Source organism: Condylura cristata, unplaced genomic scaffold (assembly GCF_000260355.1).
Source record: "Condylura cristata isolate star-nosed mole 26May11 unplaced genomic scaffold, ConCri1.0 scaffold00003, whole genome shotgun sequence".
NCBI lineage: Eukaryota > Metazoa > Chordata > Mammalia > Eulipotyphla > Talpidae > Condylura > Condylura cristata.
The window spans coordinates 24,622,019-24,646,074 of NW_004567104.1; the positions used below are offsets into that span (position 1 = coordinate 24,622,019).

The 24,056-nt window shown below is 32.9% G+C and overlaps 1 protein-coding gene across 3 annotated transcripts in view; it reads left to right on the plus strand.

Moving 5' to 3' along the window:
* TP63 (tumor protein p63) overlaps positions 1 to 24,056 on the plus strand; it is a 190,778-nt gene that overhangs the window by 59,804 nt on the left and 106,918 nt on the right. For all 3 annotated transcript variants that reach the window (XM_004675093.1, XM_004675092.1, XM_004675090.2), the window contains exons 2-3: positions 5,127 to 5,255; positions 6,043 to 6,175. In XM_004675093.1, the coding sequence (XP_004675150.1) occupies positions 5,127 to 5,255; positions 6,043 to 6,175 (262 nt within the window). The remainder of the gene's footprint in view (positions 1 to 5,126; positions 5,256 to 6,042; positions 6,176 to 24,056) is intronic.

The following is a 24,056-nucleotide window of genomic DNA, read 5'->3' on the forward strand; positions in this document are numbered from 1 at the left end:
ACAAAATTATTTGAACAGTGTGATCGTTCTACAAGAAAATTGATACTAAGATTCACCCAAAGGCAATGACTTGGGAGATAGGTTGGATTTACTCTCTGCCCTTTGGCACTAGCAAATCTCATTCCTTCCTTTCTCTCAGTAATGCTTGATGTATAATTCAGAGAATGGGAATTGACACTGGGTCAGAAGAGAAATCCTAAAGATGCCTTTTAGATCGTGGGTTGTTTTTTTGTTTTTTTTTGTTTTTTTTTTTTTCATGTGTTTTTTTAGAACCCTTCCCTCACTCAAATGAACATTTGTTTAGACCCCTATGGGTAACTTGTTGTGACATAGATACACAAACTTCATGGAATAAGGGGACATTTCTAAAGTTCTACAATCTCTTTACATCTAGTGAGCAGATGAAGGTACCAGGGACCTTAGCATTTCAGGAAACACAATTTGAACACATCATCTCTCCACTCTTTCCAAGTTAAATCTTTTAACTATGTTTACTGAAATTGTCAGGGAAGCATCAACCGCTCAGTCCAAGAAAACTAGAAACTTGAAATAATTTTTAACTCATCCTTCTCCCGTCGTTATTAACAGAAACAATATCTGACTTAACCATTTACTAACAATTACATTTGTTCCAACTACTAATTCCACACTTATGTTATTCTCCTATTATCCTAAGTAAACTCCCAAATAACTACTTTGCCCATCAATTAATATGTTGCAAATTCTTTTTCCACACAGTTTCTAAATTTATAGATATTAAATGCTAATTAATTTATAATTACATTAAATTAAAGAGTAATCAATAATAAAGCTAATTAGTAATGATTAATCCTGTCAATTTTAAGCTTCAAGTCACTTATAAATAATGAACTAGATGTAATAACCTACAGATGAAAATAAAATAAATATGCACATGCATACAAGTAAAAGTGAGAAATTATAATCAGATTAGTGGATTGTGTTAATGTAAGTATCCTGGTTGTGCTATTATTTTCTAATTTGAGAAAAGTCTGGATTTTCTCTGTTATAACCATATGTGAATATACAATTATCTCAAAGTATTATACCAAAAAGAATGATGACTGGCTATCTGCGTTTGATTCAGTATTAAGCACTACATGATCTTCAGTTTAGCATTACATTTAAAAGCATAGAATCTGTGTTAAACTCAATCTCTAAGAACTTTAGTTTCTTTACCTGAAGGGTTGAAGTAAAAATTAAGTTTTTAAACTGAAAAAAGTAACTTTATTTTTAAAAATTCAAAAATTAATTGAAGTTGGAAAAGAAATGTAAATCTCACTATACAGAGGTGACATAATAATGTGCATGAAAATTTTAAAGACTGCTAAAAATCTATTGAAATAATTAATACAGTGATAAGATAGAAAGTTAATATACAAAAAAATTCTTGCTTGTCTAATGGAAAGAATGAATGAGAAGAAAGAATAATAAAGAAAGTAATACTATTTACAATTGCACCCAAAAGAATGAAATACCTGGGAATAACTTTAATAAAGGAGATAAAGGCCCAATACATTGAAAACTATATAAGAAACTATGAAATGAAACACAAAAAGACACAAAGAAATGGAAAGATAGCAAATGTTCATGACAATGTTTTTAAAGTGACCATGTTACATAAACCAGTTTACTAATTCAATGCAATCCCAGTGATTCAACTCAAGGAAATCAGGTGGTTATAAAATTTGTGTAGAATCGCAAAAGAACAGGAATAGTCAAAGCAATCCTAAGAGAAAAGAAGAAAGAATAGAGGTATTTCACTTCTGACTTCAAACTATACTACAGCGGTGATAACAATCCAAACAGTATGGAATTGGAACAAAAACAGATGAAACATAATAAGGAGTTCAGCAATAAACCCATATTAAAAAATTCCTAATTAATCTTTGATAAAGGAGCTATGGTCATACAATGACAAGAGGAAAATCTCTTTAGCAAATGAATGATATTGGGAAACTTGGACAGTCACATGCAAAAAAAAAAAAAAAAGAAGCTTGTATATTCCATATACACACACACAAAATGTTCAAAATTGATTGAATACTTGGATATAAGATTTCAAACCATAAAATACATGAATGAAAAGAAACAAAACACACGTCAGTATCACCATCAAAGATGCACTTGGGAATGCAGTTCCAACGGCAAGGAAAACAAAAGCGAAAATTAACAAATGAGACAATTTAGAACTAAAATACTTTATACAATCAAATCACAAAATCAAAAGAGCAACTTATGGACCAGGAGAATATATTTGATATCATATATAGAGAAGTGGCTAATTTCCAAAATATAAAATAATCATGCAACTCAATGTTGAAAAGGAAATATCCCATTTACTTATTACAAGGAAATGTGAACCAAAACCACAATGAGATATTACTTCACTCTTGTTACAGTGGTCTATGTTAAAAATAATGGTGCTGGCCCTCCCTGATGGCGCAGCGGGTTAAAGCACAACACTAAGAAGCTTAAGCCACATCCTCTTGAGTTCGATTCCCGCCTGCCCCGGAGGAGATCCACATGGCGCGGCAGACCTCTCCTGACCCGCCTGCTGCTCCCCTCAGCAGTGTACTTCATTGATCTGCCTGTTCTGTACCCCACTCTGTCTCTGGTGAATCCTCTCACCCTCCGCATCTCTGGCCTGTACCCCAGTTCTGTATGAATAAATAAATAAGTCTTAAAAAAAAAAAAAGAATGGTGCAGTCTTTATGAAAAATGGTGTGGCTATTATTAAAAAAGTAAATACCTAATGTTCCAGCAGTGCTGGTATTAAAAACTCACCTAAGAATATCAAAACACTAATATAAAAAGATCTATGATTAATGCATTCATATTTTCATAGCATTATTCACAATAGACAAGTTATAGAACCTACCTAATGAACATTGGCAGGTGGTTAGATCATGAAATTATGGAATATACAGTCAGTGGAATACTATGCAGCTACTTTAATTATATAGAATAGTGCCTTTTGGAGACAGATTAGATGAATGGCTCTTGAGATGATTGTGCTAAATTGAAATAAGAAAGTTGCTTACAGGATAGTTTCACTCACTTTGTGGAATATAAATAACCAAAGGAAAACATGTGTCAAAGCACAACAAAAATGATTCTTAGACTCTGTAAAAACAAACAAACAAAAATACAGGTTACGATAAGAGATGGGAAGGTGCTAGAATATTAATACTGGAGATTTAGTGGAGGGTGAATGAAGCATGTGTACAAATGAAAGTGTGAAGTTGTACTCCCTAAATTATTTGTCTAAATTATTGTCAAATACTGAAACTCGAAAAAAGCGCTTTTGCAAAAAAAATTCCTTTAGTACTCACTAGAAGTATTGAAGCTTTATATATATAATTTTTTAAAAGATTGATTTATTTGTGCATTCAGAACTGGGGATAGGCCAGAGGCTCAGGGGCGGTGAGAGGCATCACCAGTGACAGAGTGGGGAGCAGAACAGTCATATCGACAAACTACACTGCTGAGGGGAGCAGCGGGCAGGCCAGGAGAGGTCTGCCACGCCATGTGGTCACCTCCGGGGCAGGTAGGAATCGAACTCATGCGACAGTGGCTTTAGTTTCCCAGTGCTGTGCTTTAACCCGCTGGCCACCAGAAAGGACCTGAAGCTTTATATTTTCTGTCTCAGAAATTTCTACTTCCCTCTCAAGCCCCTTTCATTCTTGGCTCCACATTTCTACACTGTTTTATCGTAAAGTTGTTTGTCATATCCTCATATACACCACGCTATTTTCCATTTTAATATTTTCTTTATGCTATTTCCACTAACTTATTCATGCCACAAGTCTTTATCTAGTAAGTTCAGTTTCTCCTCACTAATTAAAGCTATTTCTTTAATGATATGTTCTCATTTTTGTAACTTTATAGTGTTACTATGTTAGAGGTTTGTTTTCCTGTTTTTTATCTTTTTTAAAAAAAGATTTCTTTATTCATACAGAACTAGGGTACAGGCCAGAGGTGCAGCGGAGGTGAGAGGATTCACATTCACTTTTTATTCCCAGTGCCCAATATGCCTCCTAGGGAAAAAAAAAAAAATATTTTCTATACATGTGTGGCTTGAGTAAATGAATGTAATTCTCTGTATAGCTTGGGAATCATCAGCAATAAATCCAATGCTATTATCTTCTATTATGTAACTATACCAGAGCATTCATTTGCAAATTTAAGATGACTGGCTACCATAATACACTATTTATTTAACACTTTAGAATATTAACAGTAATGATTAAGAGCTTAGCTGATTTCATCCTAGGATAAAATTAGTCTACTGATAATCACAATGAGTGGCATTCTAAGGTGATTTGTGCAGATAACATGCAGATTTGGTGGCAACATCACCTGAGAAGACTGATTATTTCCTTTGTGGATAGAGAAATCAAGTTTAACATTTTTTTTTTTTTAACACAAACTTTGGCCCAGCAACAAAATTGAGCAAACAGAAATAGCAATTATTTGCAACATATTCAGATGTTTGCTTGTCCCTTAGCCTAGCAGAGAATTCTGCACTCCAATTAAAAACCACCCTCCCCCCCCACACACACACATTAAGGTATGTAACTGGTGATTATGAGTAAGATGCAGGTCTAGAGGGTTGAGTTTGTTGTCCCAGGGCATGATGCTAAGATTGTAGTTATGAGAGAGGTGATTACACCAAAGGTAAAATTTAAGTTTTCTGAAGTTGTTTCTGTTTTCTTACTCACTTTTTACCTGCTGGAGGCAAAATGGGCAGGTAATCAGTTGAGACATTTATAAAATGAGTTTAATAATAGGTCAGACTTGCTTCAGAGTTAATGAGGGAATGTTTATTTTCTTTTTGAAAACTGTAGAACATAGTTATTGACAGCGAAAGAGTAGACTTTGACATTATTAATTAGGAAACAAAAACTTTGGTAAATGATGTCATCTGGTAGTAAAATGGAGTCCATGACAGTGCCAGAAGAAACAACTTGCCACTTCTAAAGTTTTCCCCCATATTATATTTGAATATTCACTTAACTTTTTCTTAATTGAATATTCTATAATTTTAATAGTAAGTACTACAGATATAGAAAATATAATCATAGTTTCTTTTTTACTCTTTTAAGGTTTGTAGAACCCCCAGCTCATTTCTCTTGGAAAGAAAGTTATTACCGATCCACTATGTCCCAGAGCACACAGACAAGTGAATTCCTCAGTCCAGAAGTTTTCCAGCATATATGGGATTTTCTGGAACAGTAAGTATCAACTATGCAAAAAATGTTTTATTTTAACTATTATAAGTAGCTGAATGACTAGAATATTGCTTAGTAGGGCATGTTTCTAGAATCAAATCGGTGAAAATAGTTAACATTATTGAAAAAAAATGTAATCAACAGTATCTGAGTTTGAAATTGAAAAGAGATTAATTTGGTTTCAAACACCAAAAGATTATTATTACTCCAAGGTGGTAAAATTTAGTGGAACAAAAGGACTCTCCTGTCAAAATAGAAATTATTTTTCCAATGATTCCCTATTATTCAAAATGTGTTCCTTAGGCTTAATGAGTCTTTGCTTACTATTACAATGCAAATATCCCCTAAGAAAAAATAGAAACTATCTTTTGTTGATCATTTATGAGTTACTAGAGAAGGGATTATTATCTCCATCATTAAGATCTTGTTGGATAAGTGAGTAAATTAAGGGAAAGATGGAAGAATATCAGAAACTGAGGACCCTGAGGTAAAAGGTTTAAATACTCTGTATCTCTGAAATGTCCATTTCATCCTGTGTTCTGCTTATCAATTTGTGCATGAGAATATGGACCATGATTCATTTTACAAATAATGCTTAGATCTGAATTTCCCGAGATTATACTTCTAGTAAGTGGTTGAGCCAGGTTTCAAATATGGAGTTTCTGAGTTCAACCATTCAGCTTTGACAAGTTTGAAGCAGAACAAGATCTTTGTTACCAAACTGATGAGAGGAGAGGAGGTGTTTTAATCTTTTTCCATGCCTAACACATTTTCTTTTCCTTTATGGTAGACCCATATGTTCAGTTCAGCCTATTGACTTGAACTTTGTGGATGAACCATCAGAAAATGGTGCAACAAACAAGATTGAGATTAGCATGGACTGTATCCGTATGCAGGACTCAGACCTGAGTGACCCCATGTGGGTGAGTGTCAAGGCTTCTTTTTCAATATGTGATTCATGCTCTCCAAATTAAGTCTGTCTTTTTCATGTCATCTGCAAAGGCAGATGACTCTGAAAATATAGGGCCAGTGGAAGAGGGTCAGTGTGATCTGCAGAGAGATTAGGGCTTGGAATGTGGGTCTGCTTCAACTCCATAATGCATGTTTCCACTGATGTAGGGAAGGAAGTTGAACATAATTCCTTATATTCTTTATCTGCAATCACTATGAAAATCAGTATGGAGACTCCTCAAAAAGTGAAGAAGGCCATATGAACTAGCTATTTTACTTCTGGGTATTTATTTAAAGAGTATGAAAACAACAATTAGAAAAGATATATCCTCCAAAACAGCCTAAATACCTATTCACAGATGACTGGAAAAGAATGGGGTATTATGTATTATGGAACACTTCTCAGCTATGAAAATAAAAAGATGAATTCTTGCCATTTGTGACATGAATAGACCTTGAGGGTATTACTGAATAAGTCAGTCAGATAATGACAAATAATATGTGATTTTATTCATATATTCAACTTAAAAAGAAACAATAGAACAAACCAAACAGAATATAATTATTATTAGACTATAAGAACAAACTAGAATAGGGGGAGGGGAAGGTGAGATGTGAATTAGATCAAAGAGGTGAATTGTAATGTGGAAGATGGAAATGAGACTTTTCTGGGTTTTTTGTCTGTAGAAAATCTGGGGTGTAGGTCATAGTGCAGGAGTAGGAGGATTCACTGGACACAGAATAGGGAACAGAAGAGATGGGGCTACTGAAATACACTACTGAAGGGAGCAGTAGACGAGACAGGAGAGGTCTGTTGTGCCATGTGGGTCACCTACCAGGCTGGACATAGAATTCAGACCTTATTGGTAATCTTGCTGAGACTTAGTCCGAAGGCTACCAGAGAGGTCCGAAAACTAGACTTTTGATGATAAGAATAATATAGGAAATATAGGTGTCAAATTTTAATGCTGTATAATGGATCTATATAATGTAAACAAACATTACTTCAAAATATTTTAAATAGAAAAGAAAAACGTTCTTGTCCTTCTTTTTCTCTGTTGGTAGTAGGGAGTATCAAATTATTTGAAGGAGTGTTACAAGTGAAAGAAATTAAATATATGTATTTATTGCTTATCTTGTCTGATATAAGTACTATTTCACTGGAATGTTGAAAAGTAATTATTAGTGTGGAGAAGGTAGAGAAAAAGGAGAGGAAACAACAAAAAATAAAGTTGTAACTTTTCAAGTACATTGATACTAAAATCATAAGGAAAAAAATATATATAGTTTACCACTGACTCATTTCACTGTGAATATAGTTCTCAATTATACTAGAGTTAGTGAAAGGAAACTGGTAGATAAATCCAAGGAGTAGATCATCCAAGACTTTGGAATGTATTATAATTGAACATAAATATAGGTAAGTTTCTGATTTGATAGTGACTTAGAAATTATTATATTCCCCAATTAACTTAATAATATGACCTGTTAAATTAATGGGTAACACCTGCCTGGGCAAGTCTTTATTTTTATATTCTCTCCAGGAATTTTCATTCTGACACTGGTCTCATTAAAGTAAGCAAACGTTATAGTTTAATGGATAATCCAGCCTTTTCATTTTCAGTTCCTATTATTATCTTTTCACATACTGAACCTTATGGATTCTTAATGTGCCATGCTGTTTCTTCATTCTTTGCTTTATTAGAATTTTCTCTTTGAAGACATACTATTTTTTTCTCTTTGCTAACCAATTTTTAGCCCTCCTTCAACCAGTTATTTTACCTTCTTCTTGAACATTCCTTATCTCTGTCCTCCACCAGTCTGATTTAGAACCTGTGCCTATAAAGCAACCTAGTTATACTTACAGTCCTGTTACTTATTATACACTATTGTTTTTATTTATCTTAAAAGGAGACGGGGACTATATTTTGTCATGTCATACATATTTTTAATGTTTAACACATACTAGGCTCTCAGAAATATTTGAGGTCATATAAAATGAGACTTGGAAGTTCACCCATCAAAAAATCTCTCTTTCAAGTAGCCCTGTGGGAGACACTTCTTTCAGTGATAGATTTGTTCTGTATTCTCTGTTGCACAACATAGTAACACTACTTACATTTATCCTTTGGACATTTGAAATATGACAACTGACGGATTTCATTTTAACTTTAGCTAGTATAAATCTCAAATTGCCAGATATTGCCAGTTGCTAGTGTATTAGGTAGTACAGTTTCAGAATATTTCCAGACAGGAAGCCAGTCTCTGCTTGAACTTTCACAGCAGATCTTCCTGTTGTGTCTTCCTCTTCCATTTCTTCTTCTCTTTCTTATGGTTCATCAGTATAGAAAGTTATGTTTTATAAAAAAAAAAAAAAAAGTATTCTTTACCTCCACACTTCCCAATTCTGTTTAGAAGTACCCAGATTAACCATTTGAAACTAACTTCAGGTATTTTGGTGCTTTTAAAAAACTAAGGGATGCTTTGGAGAAAATCAAGTGGGATGTCTAAGAAGTAATCATGTAATTTATACATGATGCTAGAAGAGAGTAAGGATGAAGATAGGAAGAAAGCCAACAAAATACATAAATGTAATTGCTCTCATTATAAGTGTTTGATTTAGCTAAGAATTACCTTAAGATTTTACCTTATGATTTTAAGTTATTTTTGCCTAAGAACTAATGATATTGAAGCAGAATACCCATTGTTCAAAATTTTTCCTGAGTATCAATTACTAATATGCACATTTGACATTGATTCTTTGATTCATAATAAGAATGAGTGATAAATTTAAAACTGAGTATTTGATTTTAATTTAATTCAGACATTCCTGTTAGATATATAAATTACATTTTTAAAAGTATGATTTAACTGAGCTTTAATACTTGATGATGATTAACATGTTTGATATTTAATCTTTTCAATAACTTTGTGAAGTAAAAAGTATTTTTTAAAGCTAATAAATAAAAGAAAAAGATTAAATAACTTTATCTAGGATGACATTTAAGTCGGAGTTATGTCTATATTCTACCCATATTACTGAAATCTATCTTGTACTAATTTTTCTCCAAGGTATATTTGAGATGAACTGGAATTCTATTTCTTCCTGATTATCCTCCTGTTAAAGAATTTTAGGTATATTTTCATGGAGAATACTTTTCCCCCTCAGATTGTCATGTAACAGAGTTTCCACATTTTTTAGTACCTCTACAGAGTCCATTGGGTATAGAAATGATAAAGCATAGTTTCATCACTGTTTCTTTAGCTCCTTTGAGCCTGCCAGTGTTCAACAGATCAAAGTGAGGATAACAAAAAAAAAAAGAAAAAAAAAAGAAAAAAAAAATCAGGAAATAGACTCAGGATAGAAAATCTTGCAAAGAATAGAGGATTGATATGAATCAGTAAAAGATGAAAAAACAAAATGCAATAGGATTTTGCCAGTGGAGGAGACAAAATAGATATCTTGGAAATAATTGTACTGAAATAATGCAATCATATTTTATTGAAAGAGTGAGAATGAATTTGATTTAACAAATTAATTTGTCATTTAGTTAAGTCAAAGAATGGATACACTGCTAATACATTACAGTTCTATATAATACTGAACCTTCTTTTGTCATTGGATCATTATAATATTCTCATAAATGTGTATGTATGATCACATTGATAGAACCAGATAACAATGATAGTCCTCATTAATAGAAGTGGCAGAAGGTTGGCTTTCCTGGGATATTATAATTTGTGGTTTGGTTTGAAAAATAAGAACTAGGACATTTTTAGATTCCTACTTCTTGTGAAGGAAACTACAACTGGTGTGAGTCTCCTTTCTTCCATTACTTGATAACATATTTTCAGATTTCTGTTTTTAGATTAGTACTAAATAGTTTCAAAACTCTGCACATAAATTACTAGCCTTTTGAATATTAAAAAAAAAAATTGGGATCTCAGCCAAGTATTCTCTCTCTGCAAAAAATAAGAATCTGTGGACTTGAAATGACATGTCAGTTTATTAAGGACAGAGATTATGAAATTGTGAATGTCATCCCATTTTCATTGATTTTTGACATAACCTCAACCTTAGCAACTAGTTGTGAAATGAATCATGTGTTGCTCTACTTAATAGCAAAAAATTGAATTGCAGAGAACACATGTGCCTTCTTCACTGTAATTTTTAATGTCACTACAAATGAGTTACATTGAATTAAAAAATGAAGGGAAGTGTTGTTTTTGTTTTTTTTTAAAGATTTACTTATGCATACAGAACTGGAGTACAAGACAGAAGTACAGGGGCAGTGAGAGGATTCACCAGAGACAGAGTGGGGAGCAAACAGGCCGACTCACAAAGCACACTGCTGAAGGGAGCAGGAGCAGGCGGGTCAGGAGAGGTCTGCTGTGCCATGTGGGTCACTTCCAGGGCAGGGATCAAACTCATGCTGAAGTGGCTTTAGCTTCTTAGTGCTGTGCTTTAACCCTCTATGCCATGGAGAGCCTGGCAGTGGGTTTTTAAAAATATATGATTTAGTGGCTATTTCCAATACACTAGCATTACTATTTCTGTTACTTTATATCTTAGATGTTTTTTGTTCGTTTGTTTTGTTTGTTTGTTTGTTTGTAATTTGAAAACTATCTAAGCATATCTGTCATGTCAGCAACACTTAAACCTTTTCTTGCAGTGATTGATGGAAACTGCTTACCTCTGTATGTATTCGTTGTACTTATGTATTTACTCTTTGTACTTTGAAGGAAGTACTTTTGGCTGAATTCAGTTTTTCCCTAAAGATTTGAGCCATAAGTATTGAAAGCCATCTGTACTTGTAAGTTATTATTGCAGTATCTTAGTGTACATAAAGGTCTTTAGCTCTGTATGTCAAGAAAGTAGGTAGTATGTTGTATTTGCAAAATCTAGCTTAATGTTCTGTATCTTGTACCACCCAAGATACTTAAGACTTCAAATTATACATCTTATATATAATAATATGGATATAGGTATATTTTCAGAAATTCTGAGTGCTAAATTCAGTTTAATAGTTATGCAGATGATATATTTTAAGATTCTGATAAATTGTATTATTTGAGAAATAGGTTAGTATTATCAAAGTTTTGAATTTATATGCATAGAATTGTTCAGTGTATTACCTTATCCTTTTCATATCTGTGGGATCTATAATGATAACTTCCTTTTTATCTTAACATGGGTAGATTATGAGTATTCCCTTTTTCTTGTCAGTCTTACAAGAGATGCCAGCTGTATTGATCTTTTGAAGAAAAAGCTCAGCTTTTTGGTCTTACTGTTTTTATTATATTTCTGTTTTAACTCTCACTATTTTTGTTCTGATTTAATTTCCTTTATCCTGTTTCTTTGGGTTTAATTTTTTTTCAAGTTTCTAAAATTTGAGAGTTTATACTAGGTTGAGGTCATATATCTACTAATGTTGCATTAACTTTTATATGATTCTCAATAAAAATGTCCTTATCTGTCATAAAATTAAGTAGTATTTTTCTTTTTGTTCAATTTAAAATATACACTAATTTCCTTTAAGACTTCCTCTATCCTAATTTAGAAGCAAATTGTTTAATTTCCAAGCATTTAAATCTTTTTTCTGTTATTTTTCATTATCCAGTCCTAGTTTAGCTTTAATTTGGTAGGAAAATATGCATGTATGATTTTAAATCGTTTAATTTACAAGGGTTACTTAATGAATCAAGATGTGGTTTAAATGTGTAACTGTTCTGTTTGTACTTACAAAGATTATATATTATGCTTTTGTTAGGTAGAGTGTTCTATCAATATCAGTTAGGGTTAAATGGTTTATGGTATTAACCAGTACTTCTATTTCCTTGTTCATTTTCTGTCTAATAGTTTTACCAGTTACTAAGAGAAGACTGGTGAAGTCTTCAGTTTCATGAATTTATCTCTTCCACCTTTTAAATATATCCTAGAGGCATCATATTAAAATTTGTTAAATCTTCTCAGTTAATTGGTCTTAGTATTATTCTGTATTTCTCTTTATCCCTGGTACTTTGGGTTATGTACACTGTTCTGAAATCTATTTAATTTTAATTTCTACTACTATAATCATTTTAACTTGCTTTTGATTAATGTTTGTTTGCATGATAAACCTTTTCTTTGCCCTTTTATTTCCATGTATATTTGTCCCTTTACTTTCTCCAAAGTTACAGTTCTACCTGTATTATCATAAAAAAAAAATGCAATGCTTTTTTAGTCAAAATATTTTTTTCAATGAGAAAGTGGATGTATTCTAAAACAGGCTAGGCTATAAACCATGTCAAATCTATAGCTGCTGAAATTTTTTGTCTTAACATTTACTTCCTTTCCTGTTTGTTCCCTTCATTGTTGATGAAAAATTTATAAACATTTCATCCATACCCTCTTTCTTTCAATCTTTCTTCCCTCTCTCCCCACCTCTTTCTGCATATACACACACAAATATTCATTCACATGTAGCCCAATTTGAACCTCAACTAGAAATGTTTTCTAAAAGTTTGGAATTGTGTCATAATAGATGTTGTTGCTGTTTATTGGTTTGAGCAACTGTATTGAAGGAAAAGAAATTGATAGCAGAACTATTAGTCTATCATTCATCCATTGACAACTGGGATCATCTGTTCAGTGCTACATTCAGTGAATTAGAAGATAGATAACCTAATAATTCCAGGCCTCCTAGCAATCTAAATTAAAATCACAAAGTATTTTGGAATATGAAAGGTGTTTGAATGCCAATTTCCATTCTCTGTAGAACACGAACATGTTATTCATTAGCAGACATAAAAAAAATACTTTGCATTTTCTGTTCTGCTGGTGCTACAAATTCAATTACAATCCCAAGCACAACGGTTTGAGCATAAAATATATCATGTAACTTCCAATCTATCTCAGAAAAAGGTTTAACCAAGAATTGGCACCACTAACATAATTAATGATCTGCCTTTGATGTGGCCACTTAGTATCCATCATCTTAACTCTGCCCCCACAGATGATTTCTTCAGCATGTTAGAGCAGTGAGGGTTTGTCTAGTCTCATAATCAAGTCAAGCTGAAGACATAGTTCATATAAAACACAATCCACTTTTGGAGAAAAGTCTGAATATTGGACAACAGTTCTCTTGAAACTACTTGACAAATTCTAAAAGAAATTACCCAAAGCTAAAAGATATAAGGTTTTCTCAGATGAGGATGTGAATGAATGAGGGAAGTTAAAGAAAAAAATATTACTTAAGAAGATGAAGTCTAATAGATAAGCAGTTAGATAAGAAAATCAAAAGGATTAGTAATTTAAAGTTTATTATAGCTATGATCCAGATTATTTTGACTTTAATGCATAGTCACCTGGCATACTTTCTTAGTCCATTCCTGAAATAGTCTGTTGCATTCATTTTTGTCTATTTTATTGATCCTTGTAGTCACTGGTACTAGAGCATTAACTAGGTTTGGATCACAAAGGAGTGAGCAAATGGATAAAAGAGCTTTAGAACCAGAAACCACTATAATTTAAGAATATAGAGATAATGCTGCCTAACAATAAATATCTAGATGAGCGATTGTTGTTGTAAATGCAACCTTAAGTTATTTGAAGTGGTTACCTGTAATAAAATGACTTGTCAGAAAGTAAATACCACCTTGATAAGGGTGGTCATTAGGTTCCATAATATTGACTTGGCCAGAAAACATATCATCTCTGTGACCCCACTAAACCTCAGAGCATTGCTCTAGAGAGTCATAGGTCAAATAATTTAATTTGTTAATTATCTAATCTAATGAATTAAGCAAGCAGTGCTATATTTTGTGATCTTTGTCTGGAATTTCACTATGTTAATGTTTGCTCAAAGTTCTGGCCCAGTCTCGTGATACTTCAGGAGACAGGTAAGGGATTGTCTCTGAGTCTTACCCTGACTCCATAAGACAGAAGCTCAGGGCTGGAGTTTTTCCCTTGTCCTAGCCTAAGTCTCCTCCATCATGGCTCTGGGGCCTCACATGCCTTTAGAGACTCTCTTGCAAGACCTCATAATGATTTCGCTATGACTATGTCTTTACTTGATAGATTTCATTCTTAAAATAGTTATATGAAGATCATGCCCTAAATCACCCTCCCTGCTTGCCTCCTCCTAGCTCAAAAGGTAGAAAGGAAATGATCTTGATGTGTCATACAAACAACAATTGTTATCCATGACTTGGTCTCCTAAGCAATTATGATATACAGCATCATCAATTATAAGCCTAACACCAGTGCCAAGGGCTAATTTCAAGGAAGTTATCTCTATTTCCTTTCCTTTCCCTATCTTTTGAGGCTCTTCAAACTTGAAAGACACCTTTATACCACAACTACCTCTCCCAGGTCCTCTTAGACATCCTCTTGCTGCTTCCCATTTCCAACAAATCCCCTATTTCTGACTCACCTTTTTCTGGTTGTCTAGCAAAACCACTAAATTCAGCATAGGCAGATTTCATTACAAGCTTTTTTGTTTGTTTGTTTGTTTAATATAAACTTTGGTGACTAGCTTATATTTAATATAAGACTTTATAATGTATAACTTTAGAATTTTAGTGTAAAATTTGTAGTCAGATACATTGGATTTGGAATTCTGACTTTACAAATTTTAGATGTCTGAAATTGATACTCTCCATGAACCATGAACCTCTTTCACATTATTTGATAGATACATAGTATCTGATCTCAGAGAATTGTAATGTTTTTCATTATTGAGTTGTTTTTATTCAAACTCCCTGGCATATTAATATATAGTCAAATAAAATATATTATTCTTTTATAATAATTCTGTGACATTGGTTAATAAATATTACCTTTTCTAGTAAAATGCAAATTAATAAGTTGTTTTGATTATTAAAATAATGCTTGATAATTAAAAGGAAATAAGTTAATTATCAAATGTATATATAGATAATTCCTACCTAATAATAATTTTGAATGTTTTAGTATTTTCCATTTATTGTCTAGAAGTAATTTTAAAAACATATTAAGATCATGTCACATATCAATTTTGTAATCTACTTTTTTCTTTGTGTTATAATTTAAACATTTTCTTTACTAGTCTGCAGAACCACTTTAATTGCTATTTTACATATTAACATGCAGAATTACAATGACTTATTCAATTGTTCTTCTACTAATAGATTTTTAAGAATATTTACCTACAACATATTTTCTTGTACCAGGTGTAATTTTTGAGTAAAATTTATGAATGCCAGCATTCTTAATATTTATTATCAAATATCTTTTTATAAATTTTGTTTCAATTTACATTCCACCAACTGTGCAAAAGTACCTTAATATGATACCAATTTTGGTTTTATAAAATTTCAAATACTCTGAGGTGACAAAAGGAGATTCTAGTCATTTGTATCTCAGGATGAAATAGCCCCTCTTAACATAGCTTTGATTGCAGTTTTGGGAAGTGATAGTATATAACAACAGATGAGTAAAATATTTTGGAGAGTGGAAGCATCTGTGAGGGTGAGCAGGCCTAATTGAGATGGGAACAATATGCGGGGAGAGGTGTAAAGATGTATAGATAACTTGTTTTCTATGACTAACCATGAACTTGAGAATGAACATAACATTGCCTTCTTCTCTGCTTTGTATTTTACTACTATTTTTTTTTTTCCAGTAACAATGCTTTACCTCATTGTTAATGTACTGGAAGTGTAGATCTCTCCTACTGGATGCTGTTACCACACTGTACCCCCCACTAATGCACCCATAGTCTACAATTCTGTCCACTGTGTTTAGCATTTCCTGACCCTTGCTTTTAGTTTTCTTGATACTCTTAATCCTTGGCTGATATCATTAAAGCAATCAATCAACCACTTTTGTGTATTAGTGAGCTGAAAACAAAAATAAAGCAAATAAGAAAAGTATTCTACATAACAAAAGCCCTCTAATTTTGGGGAAATGGGTTTGTAGTTCTTATTTTGTGCTCAATATGCACTTGGTTTAGATTGCATTCAGATAGTCCCATGAGTGCAGACTGTTTATGTTCTGTCCTTTGTACAGTGTAGCCAATAGGAAGACATCACTTTGTTTAAAAGTGCAAAGCCAGGGACTTTGCCTTAAACAGAAGTATGCATTTCAAACCCTGAACAAACAGTCTGCTTAATAAAATAAGGGGGAGGGTTGTCTCTTTTTTTCCTCAACTCTAGAAATTCACAAACATCAGTTGACAGGTGACAGCTCCTCCCTTACAAAAGGGGCTGTTTGCTTTTTGCTTTGGTGTTTGGGTAAACTGCAGCACACACTAGCAGAGAATTTATTGCCTAGAGGAAGGTGTTTGCAGTCACTGTGTTTAATCTGAAAAGAAACCAGTTTCCTCCTTTCCCCTCCCTCTGTTTTTGAGGAGAGAGAGTTGGAAATGATAGCCCCAGGGAAATAGTTCCCCTAACACCTGTCTTTGGTGTAACCTCAGCAATGTTACTTAAGACACTGTGCTCAGTGTATATGCACTCAGAATGACAAAGTTGAAGAGGGCAGATAAACAGAAAGGGATTTCAGCAGAAACACAGGAGTTGATTCTGGCCTTGCATCCTCTTAAAAAGTGATCAGGTTGAAATCCTAGCCTGCTGGCTTAAAAAAAAAAAAATTGATTTGTTTGAAGTAACATTCATATCATTAGTTACCTATCTTTTTCTCCAGCAACATTTATTTAATATAGTTTTAATGTACCAAGCTTGGAGAATTCTAGATTAGACTTGGGTATATTAGACATTATCTAGTTGTAGAGTATTCCCTAGAGATTGAAAAGCTAAGATCAAAAGCTTATTACTATTCACTTATCCAACATTTCCAAATAGATTTTAGAGTCAGAACTAAATGCAACTTTCTGGTTCCTAGACTATCCTTCTCAGTTACTCTTAAAGATAGTATGACTAGCTCAGACTCAGCAGATAGATGACTGCATTTGATGTAGATTTTGACTTGGGTAAACTTGGCTAATTCTGGTAAATTCCCCCTATGCAAAACAAGGACGATGCTATTAAAGACAAATTATAAAAAGCTATTCTGAGAACTGAGATAAAACTTATAAATCAGTTAGCACAGTTCACTGCATGTGGCCAGTTTTAAGTGGTAATAGCTATTGTCATTACTCTTTAGGATATGTGAAATCTGGAAACAGGAAATTAATAACCCCAAGTAGAACAACTAGTGATACAGGGGAGAAATGAAATGTGGGTAGAGTTGTATACATTCTTGAAAAGCTAACTAGACCATTATTTTCCCTTTGAAACTAGCTGGAGTTGAGATTTAATTTTCTAACTAAAACAAAAAATGGAAGTAGATTTCCTCTAAAAACCAAAATACTCTTGGGTCTGTCCACATCTCATAGAACTCAGAGAAAATATCTTTAATTTGATTGATAAATATGATTTTTAGGGGTATTATTCCGTAACCTTAACATATGAAATATTACCTTTCCCAATCTAATAAGTAAGAGCATGAGCTTTAAAAGTGAATCTGCTGGTATACCTGAATTTGAGCCTTAGAATGGTAATGAAGCCATAGCTTCCTAGACTTCTAGACAATTTAATCTGGTGATTCACAGAGTGTGGTTACAGATTCAGGAACATCAACATTATTTTAAGTACATGTTAAGAAATGTGAAATCTGGTACTTCACTCAAGATCTCCTGAATCAAAAACTGGAAGGAAGGGAAGAGCAATGATCTTTCACAAACCCTTCAGGTAATTCTGACATTTGAGAACCACTGGTGCAATTCCGTGATTTAACATATATATTTTTATTGGTGGGAAACTAAGGCTCCAAAGAGGGAGTGACTTGCCCAAGGGTATACAACCATAATAACAGAGAAGAAACTTCTAGGTCAGTCTCTACTTTAAAATAGAGCATTTTAGATGTGACTCATCTTAAAACACGTGGAAAGGCCTGCTGACTTTTGCCATTTAAAAATAAAAAGTTAGAATGTTATATTTTAGACAAAAAGATTTGAATTAAGCATATTTACTAAGTGTTGCCTATACTTAGTGTCTATATCCATATACTTTTTCAATGAGTTCTCATACCTGGATTTCTTTCATTGTAGATATTGTTTATTATAATCTCTTTACTGTCAAAATGACTGAAGTTTCAAGCTGTGTTCTTGTCAATTCCACAAGTATTTACTATTTATCTACTAAATTCAGGACACTTTTAAAGATACAAAGTTTAAATAAAAGTTCTAAATCTGTTGCTGCTTATTAACTTTGAGTTGGTTGGTGAAGGTAGCAAATATGAAGATAATGGACTAGATAATAAATGATCTAAATTATCATACCTAAGAAAATATTTGCTTTTTAACTATTGAGCTATTACAGAAAAGAAAACAGCTGACTAGAGTTCAGTTGACAGCAATGACTAAAGCAGTATAACTTTAGGGACAATGTCTGCATCATTCTCTGTGTGAATAATTGCTTTTAGGTAGTAGTCAGCAGCTCAGTGAACCAGCTAACATTTGTTTCTTTCTATACTTGAGAGGAGAATTAATGAATAAACAAAGAGCACATTCTGCTCCCAATGACCTCCCAATTTATCATGAGATAGTAGCCACATAAGGACAACTATTAGAAAGATAGAAAATGCTAACTAAGCACTACAGCCGAATTCAGCAGGCATTTTGATGATAGTTTCTATCTGAGCACTCAGTCAATACATGGAACATATGAAAGAAAAGGGAAACATATTACTCCAGGTAGAAAAAAACTTTCCCATGGTTATGGAATAGGCTTATATATATGAAGTTTTCAGTGTGAGAGGACAGGAAAAGATGCTTAGAAATGAATAAGTATCAACTAAATTAATGAAAATTGTTATTTAATGTAAATTTCCTGAACTCACAAAACATATGTATGTATGTATGTATATATATATATATATATATATATATATATATATATATATACATACATGCATGCACACATATGGGTTATAAATGATAAGGTAGATATCCTCTGTCTTAAATGAAACCATGAATTTTGTGAATTCCATTGTGTAATCATTTTTTTTCTTTGAACCCAGCAAGCAGGTGGATTAAGAGCAGTGAGTGCAGGAGTTAGGGATAAAATGTGGATAACTAGAAGATTGGTGGCTGACCATTTGGGGTCACCTTCACACACACCTGATCTGAAATTCCACAGTGTCAGGTGCTTATTGTCAAGATAACTATGTGTTGGGATTATAATGCAATCTCCCTGGCTGAACTTTTTAGATAAGGACCAATTTACTATCTCTGTTTTCTCCCCTACCCATATTTATCAGAATACACTAAGTGCCAGTTCTTGAAGTAGGAACAGAGATGAAGATGAGAGTTCCTTACTTTACAACCTAATGAGCGACAAGGCTCATATATCACACTGACTAGAATCAGGTTGATAAAATGCTGAAATGAAGATAAGATGAAAAGAAATTAGTAGCTAGATTGATTATTTTTTATTAGAAGGATTATGGAAGTCTTCACCTGGTGAAATGGAAAAATGTGTGTGTGTAGGATGCATATATTGTCTAGTATAAATGACTCACATTGTGGACAGAGGCTAGCTCAGTGCCAATCAGAAGTATATTATACAATGATGTGAGCTTAATTCTTGTCTCTTTTGTCTATCAAAGTTATTCTTTGTGTTTAGGAAAGACATAATTCACTTGTAGATTTAAAAAAAAAAACAAAAAAAACACTTCTTACTTCACTGTATTTACTTATCATCCTCCCAAGAAGCTAAGAGCTCTTAATGGATATTATTCAATTCATTTCTCACCACACCCTTTTAAAGAGGTAGAGTACAACTATTTTAATATCTCAGTGTTGTACCTCTGTGACACAGGATAAGTATCAGAACTTAAATTAGACACAAAACTTGTGAACTTTTCTGAAATTCAGTATACGTTGTACCGATGGATATGCTGCTTGCTGTCTTTTAAATCAGAACTAATGACCTTGTAGAATATAGATTCTAAATCTAGTTTTCTCTTTTAGATGTCTGGATTAGGTACCAGATAATTTTTCTACAACCTTTACCAAAGGATTTGAATATTGAGGTATTGTCTGTCTTGGCTAAAGGAAATCAACCCACACCTTCTCTGGTACTGAATTAGATAGACACTGTCTGCTTCCCATTTAATTAAGATATTTTTACTTGCCTCTTAGTAATAGCCAGTTTCAAAAAAAAAAAAAAAACAGAAAACTTGGCTGCTTAAAATTAATCAGCTAGACGGAAAACTAAGGAAGATATAAAGGAAGAAAAAAAAGTACTATACTACATACACAATTATGATTATGGGAGAAATATATTTCAATATTTGCTTATTTTTGTTATATTTTCTTTATGTTTATTGAGGAAAAGTTGACTTACAACACTGTGTATATTATAGGGGTAAATATTCACACTTCTACAAATATATGTTCTCACACCATGACCTTCACCAGAGCTCGGAATTTTCCACCATAGTCTACTGAGTCTCCTTTGCTCTCACCTCTTACTCTCCTCCCTGTTTGTCTCAGTTCTGCAGTCAGATTTTAAGGCTTTGTTTTGCTATTCCTTTGCTTTGCTTTTTTAGCAGTAGCCTATTTCAAAAAACAGAAAACTTAGCTGACTAAAATTAATTAGCTAGAAGAAAAACAAAGGAAGATATAAAGGCAGAAAAAAAATACTATAGTACATACAATTGATACTGAAATATATTCCAGTATGTTTCTTTTTGTAAATAGATTAACACATATGGGAATTAGACTCATCATATGTAAAATTAGACTCTTTTAGAGTCCTTTTGTTTTTAGAAATTTAAGGGTTGTCCTTTATGTTTTAAAAGACACTCAAACTTCGGCAGTAGTGAGATTTAATGGCCTGGAATTGGGAGTCTTGTCTTCTAGTCTTCACATTTCTGTCACTAATTGCTCTTTGCTTGATGGACAAATAACTTCCTCTTCTGGGTCTTAGTTTCCTTATGCGTAAAAACATGGAATTGGACTAGGTGGTTACTCAATCCTTCCACCCTCTGCAAGAGCCACATCAACAATTCTTTGCTGCTGAGTTCATTCTTCATGGGATTCTTCTTGTGTCTTAATGTGGCTTTGATGGGAACACAGCACATTTTCCAGCACCTGTTCTAGAACCATTAATGAAAGTGCATAGAAGCCTATGTACTCTGTTCGAGTGGTATATAACAAAACGTGTTCTAAGTGCAGAGCATGGAATCTAAAGCGTTCTGTGCTATCTTTTCTCTCTCTTCTCAAGGCAAGTAGAGTGAGGGGACTTCCAAGATCAGAACACAAAAGCAACAATTTTATATCTGAGAAAATGAATACTTCCTAATCAGTGCTTTTTGTGGAGGAGAGGTGGGTGGTGAGGGATTGCGCTCATAAAGATTAGTCATAAATATGAATACTGTCTGGAGCTGGTGAAAGGAGAAGTAGCTAACTGCTGTTACTCTCCCACTCCCTCCTGGAATATGCTACCTCTATCTTCCTTAGCAAGTCCCCAGGCAGTGTTCCTTCCAAACAACTACTTGCCTAACCAGTTCATTGGAATGTCTTTCTACAAACTGTCTCCAATTCAAATTTCTTTTGAAAATGAATCTCTCTAAAAGCATAAATCACATTTTTACAAAGTGGTTACTATTGCACACAGTTTCTTCTTTGGAAAAAAAAATATACACGAGAAAAACTACCTTCAGCAATGTGAAACAGCAACAAAAAAAATGCAATTAGGACAAAAGTTGCCTCCCTCCTTTTAAAGAGAAGACTTTTTTTTTTTTTTTTCTGGTTGCATTTGTTCTTTGAGGTGAGAGGAATTAAATTCTCTTGATGCAATCTTTCCCAGCATTGCACGCACATCTCTGTCAGAGTCCTCACCCTGCAGACTAAAGCTGATTTTATGGAAATATATTAATTAATTAACAAATAATAAAATATGAAGCAAAAGATATCAACTATGGATTGGCACAAATTTTGTGAGATAACTAATGTTGCCTTCATACAAACTTATAAAGTATTCTTAATTTCTCTTGAGAAATGGAGTAATTATGGAATTATATTTAGTTTTTCTTGTTTATAAAAACCTCTTTGAGAATTTTTTCCCATTTTATTTTCTGACTCTATTGCTCATGTAGTCCTACCAAAATATCTTGAGTAGTAATGAATATGTAACATATTTTTATTTAGTTTTGCACTAAATTGTGATAGTTTATGAACTGACTTCAGAAAGAAAGGGTGACAGTTTGCCAAACTCTTAATTTGATAGTAGAAATGAATGCTATTCATAGTGTTATAGAAGTCAGATTTCTTGCTTTTCCAGGTAAATATCTGAATGAGGAAGGATAAATAACAATTTCCTGTGCTAGTGCAGGAGTTCTCATCATTTGAAATTTGGCAAATTGTGAAGTATGTTTATTTTCTAATTCATCTTCTGTATGTCTAGTCTTATTCATCTGTTAAGAAGCTCAACTAAATAGTAGCTTATATTTGTAAAGCCCTAAGTCTCATGCAAAATTGTCTAATAGGCAATAGAACAATAAGCCATTATCTTACTACTGAATTACAAAAAAGAAAAAAATACAAACATATCCACTGACTGGTTGCATAACCCATACAAAAATAAAGCAACACCTTAGATGAGTAAGAACATATTTTTTTGAAGACTTATTTATATATGCATACAAGAACTTGGGTATAGACTGGAGGTTTGGGGAAGAGGTTGGTGTATTCATCAGTGTGGGGAACAGAACAGGTGGATCCACTGCAATACACTGTTAAGGGTATCAGCAAGCAAGACAGTTGAGGTCTGCTGTGCCATGTGGTTACCTCGCTGGCCAGGGATTGAACTCTGTGGTGCAGTGGCTACTGATATCTTCATAGTGCTGAGACTTAACCCTTTGTGCCACCAGGAAGGCCCAGGAACATAAATTTTCATCATGAATCCTATACAGTTTAGTTGAGTGACCTGCCACTCTAGTTTCAGTTTCTCCATTCACACAGTAACTTAGATAACTGATATTCAAATGTTGGTACCTTAATATCTAGATTTTGTTGTCAACAAATTATTTAAAATAATGCATAAAAGTGAAACTACATGTGGTATGTTGACACGTAAAACAGGTTAAGTAGTGTTTTATTATTAGAGATTTATTTCAAAAACTGAATGCCCTGGTTTCTTTGTTCAAATACCCTCGAAGTATAATAGTCAACCCAACCCACTTTAAGCTTTAGGTGTTTTTTTTTTTTTCTTTATAAAATGAGATTAGAGTATTATTGAGAAAACTAAAGGAGATGGTAAGTATAAAATATCATAGTAACATTGCTCAATAAATACTAACTTTTCAAAATATTTACTTTTTATTCACTCAGTGTAGAACACAATGGATTGTTTAAAAATCACAATTTAAAGAGCATTTTTAAAATTGAAGTTACAGTGTTTTACTAGTCTCAAGATTTAAATAGATTTATATTTTTAAATTTTGCAGTGGCCTTATTTTTTACTATGCAATTTAAAAAGAATCTTGTATCACATATTTATTATCTAGCTGTAATTATTTTTATAACTGTTTTTGTAATCACTGCATAGTTTTTCAGACATAATCTGCCTTGAAATCCTGAAAGACCAATCTCTCTTTCTTTTACTCTCTTTTTGTAAACAAACATATAGAGTAGTGTAAAATATTTACATAAAAGTACACATAATTTAAAGACCATAGTACTATCATCAAACAATTTGTTTCTTTCCTTACCATAAATAATAGTTTCAATAAAAAAAAAGCCTCCAAATTTTACCACATGCACTAAAACTACTTCTTTTATAATAAAATATAACTTACTGTGCACTAAGAGTTGACATTCATTG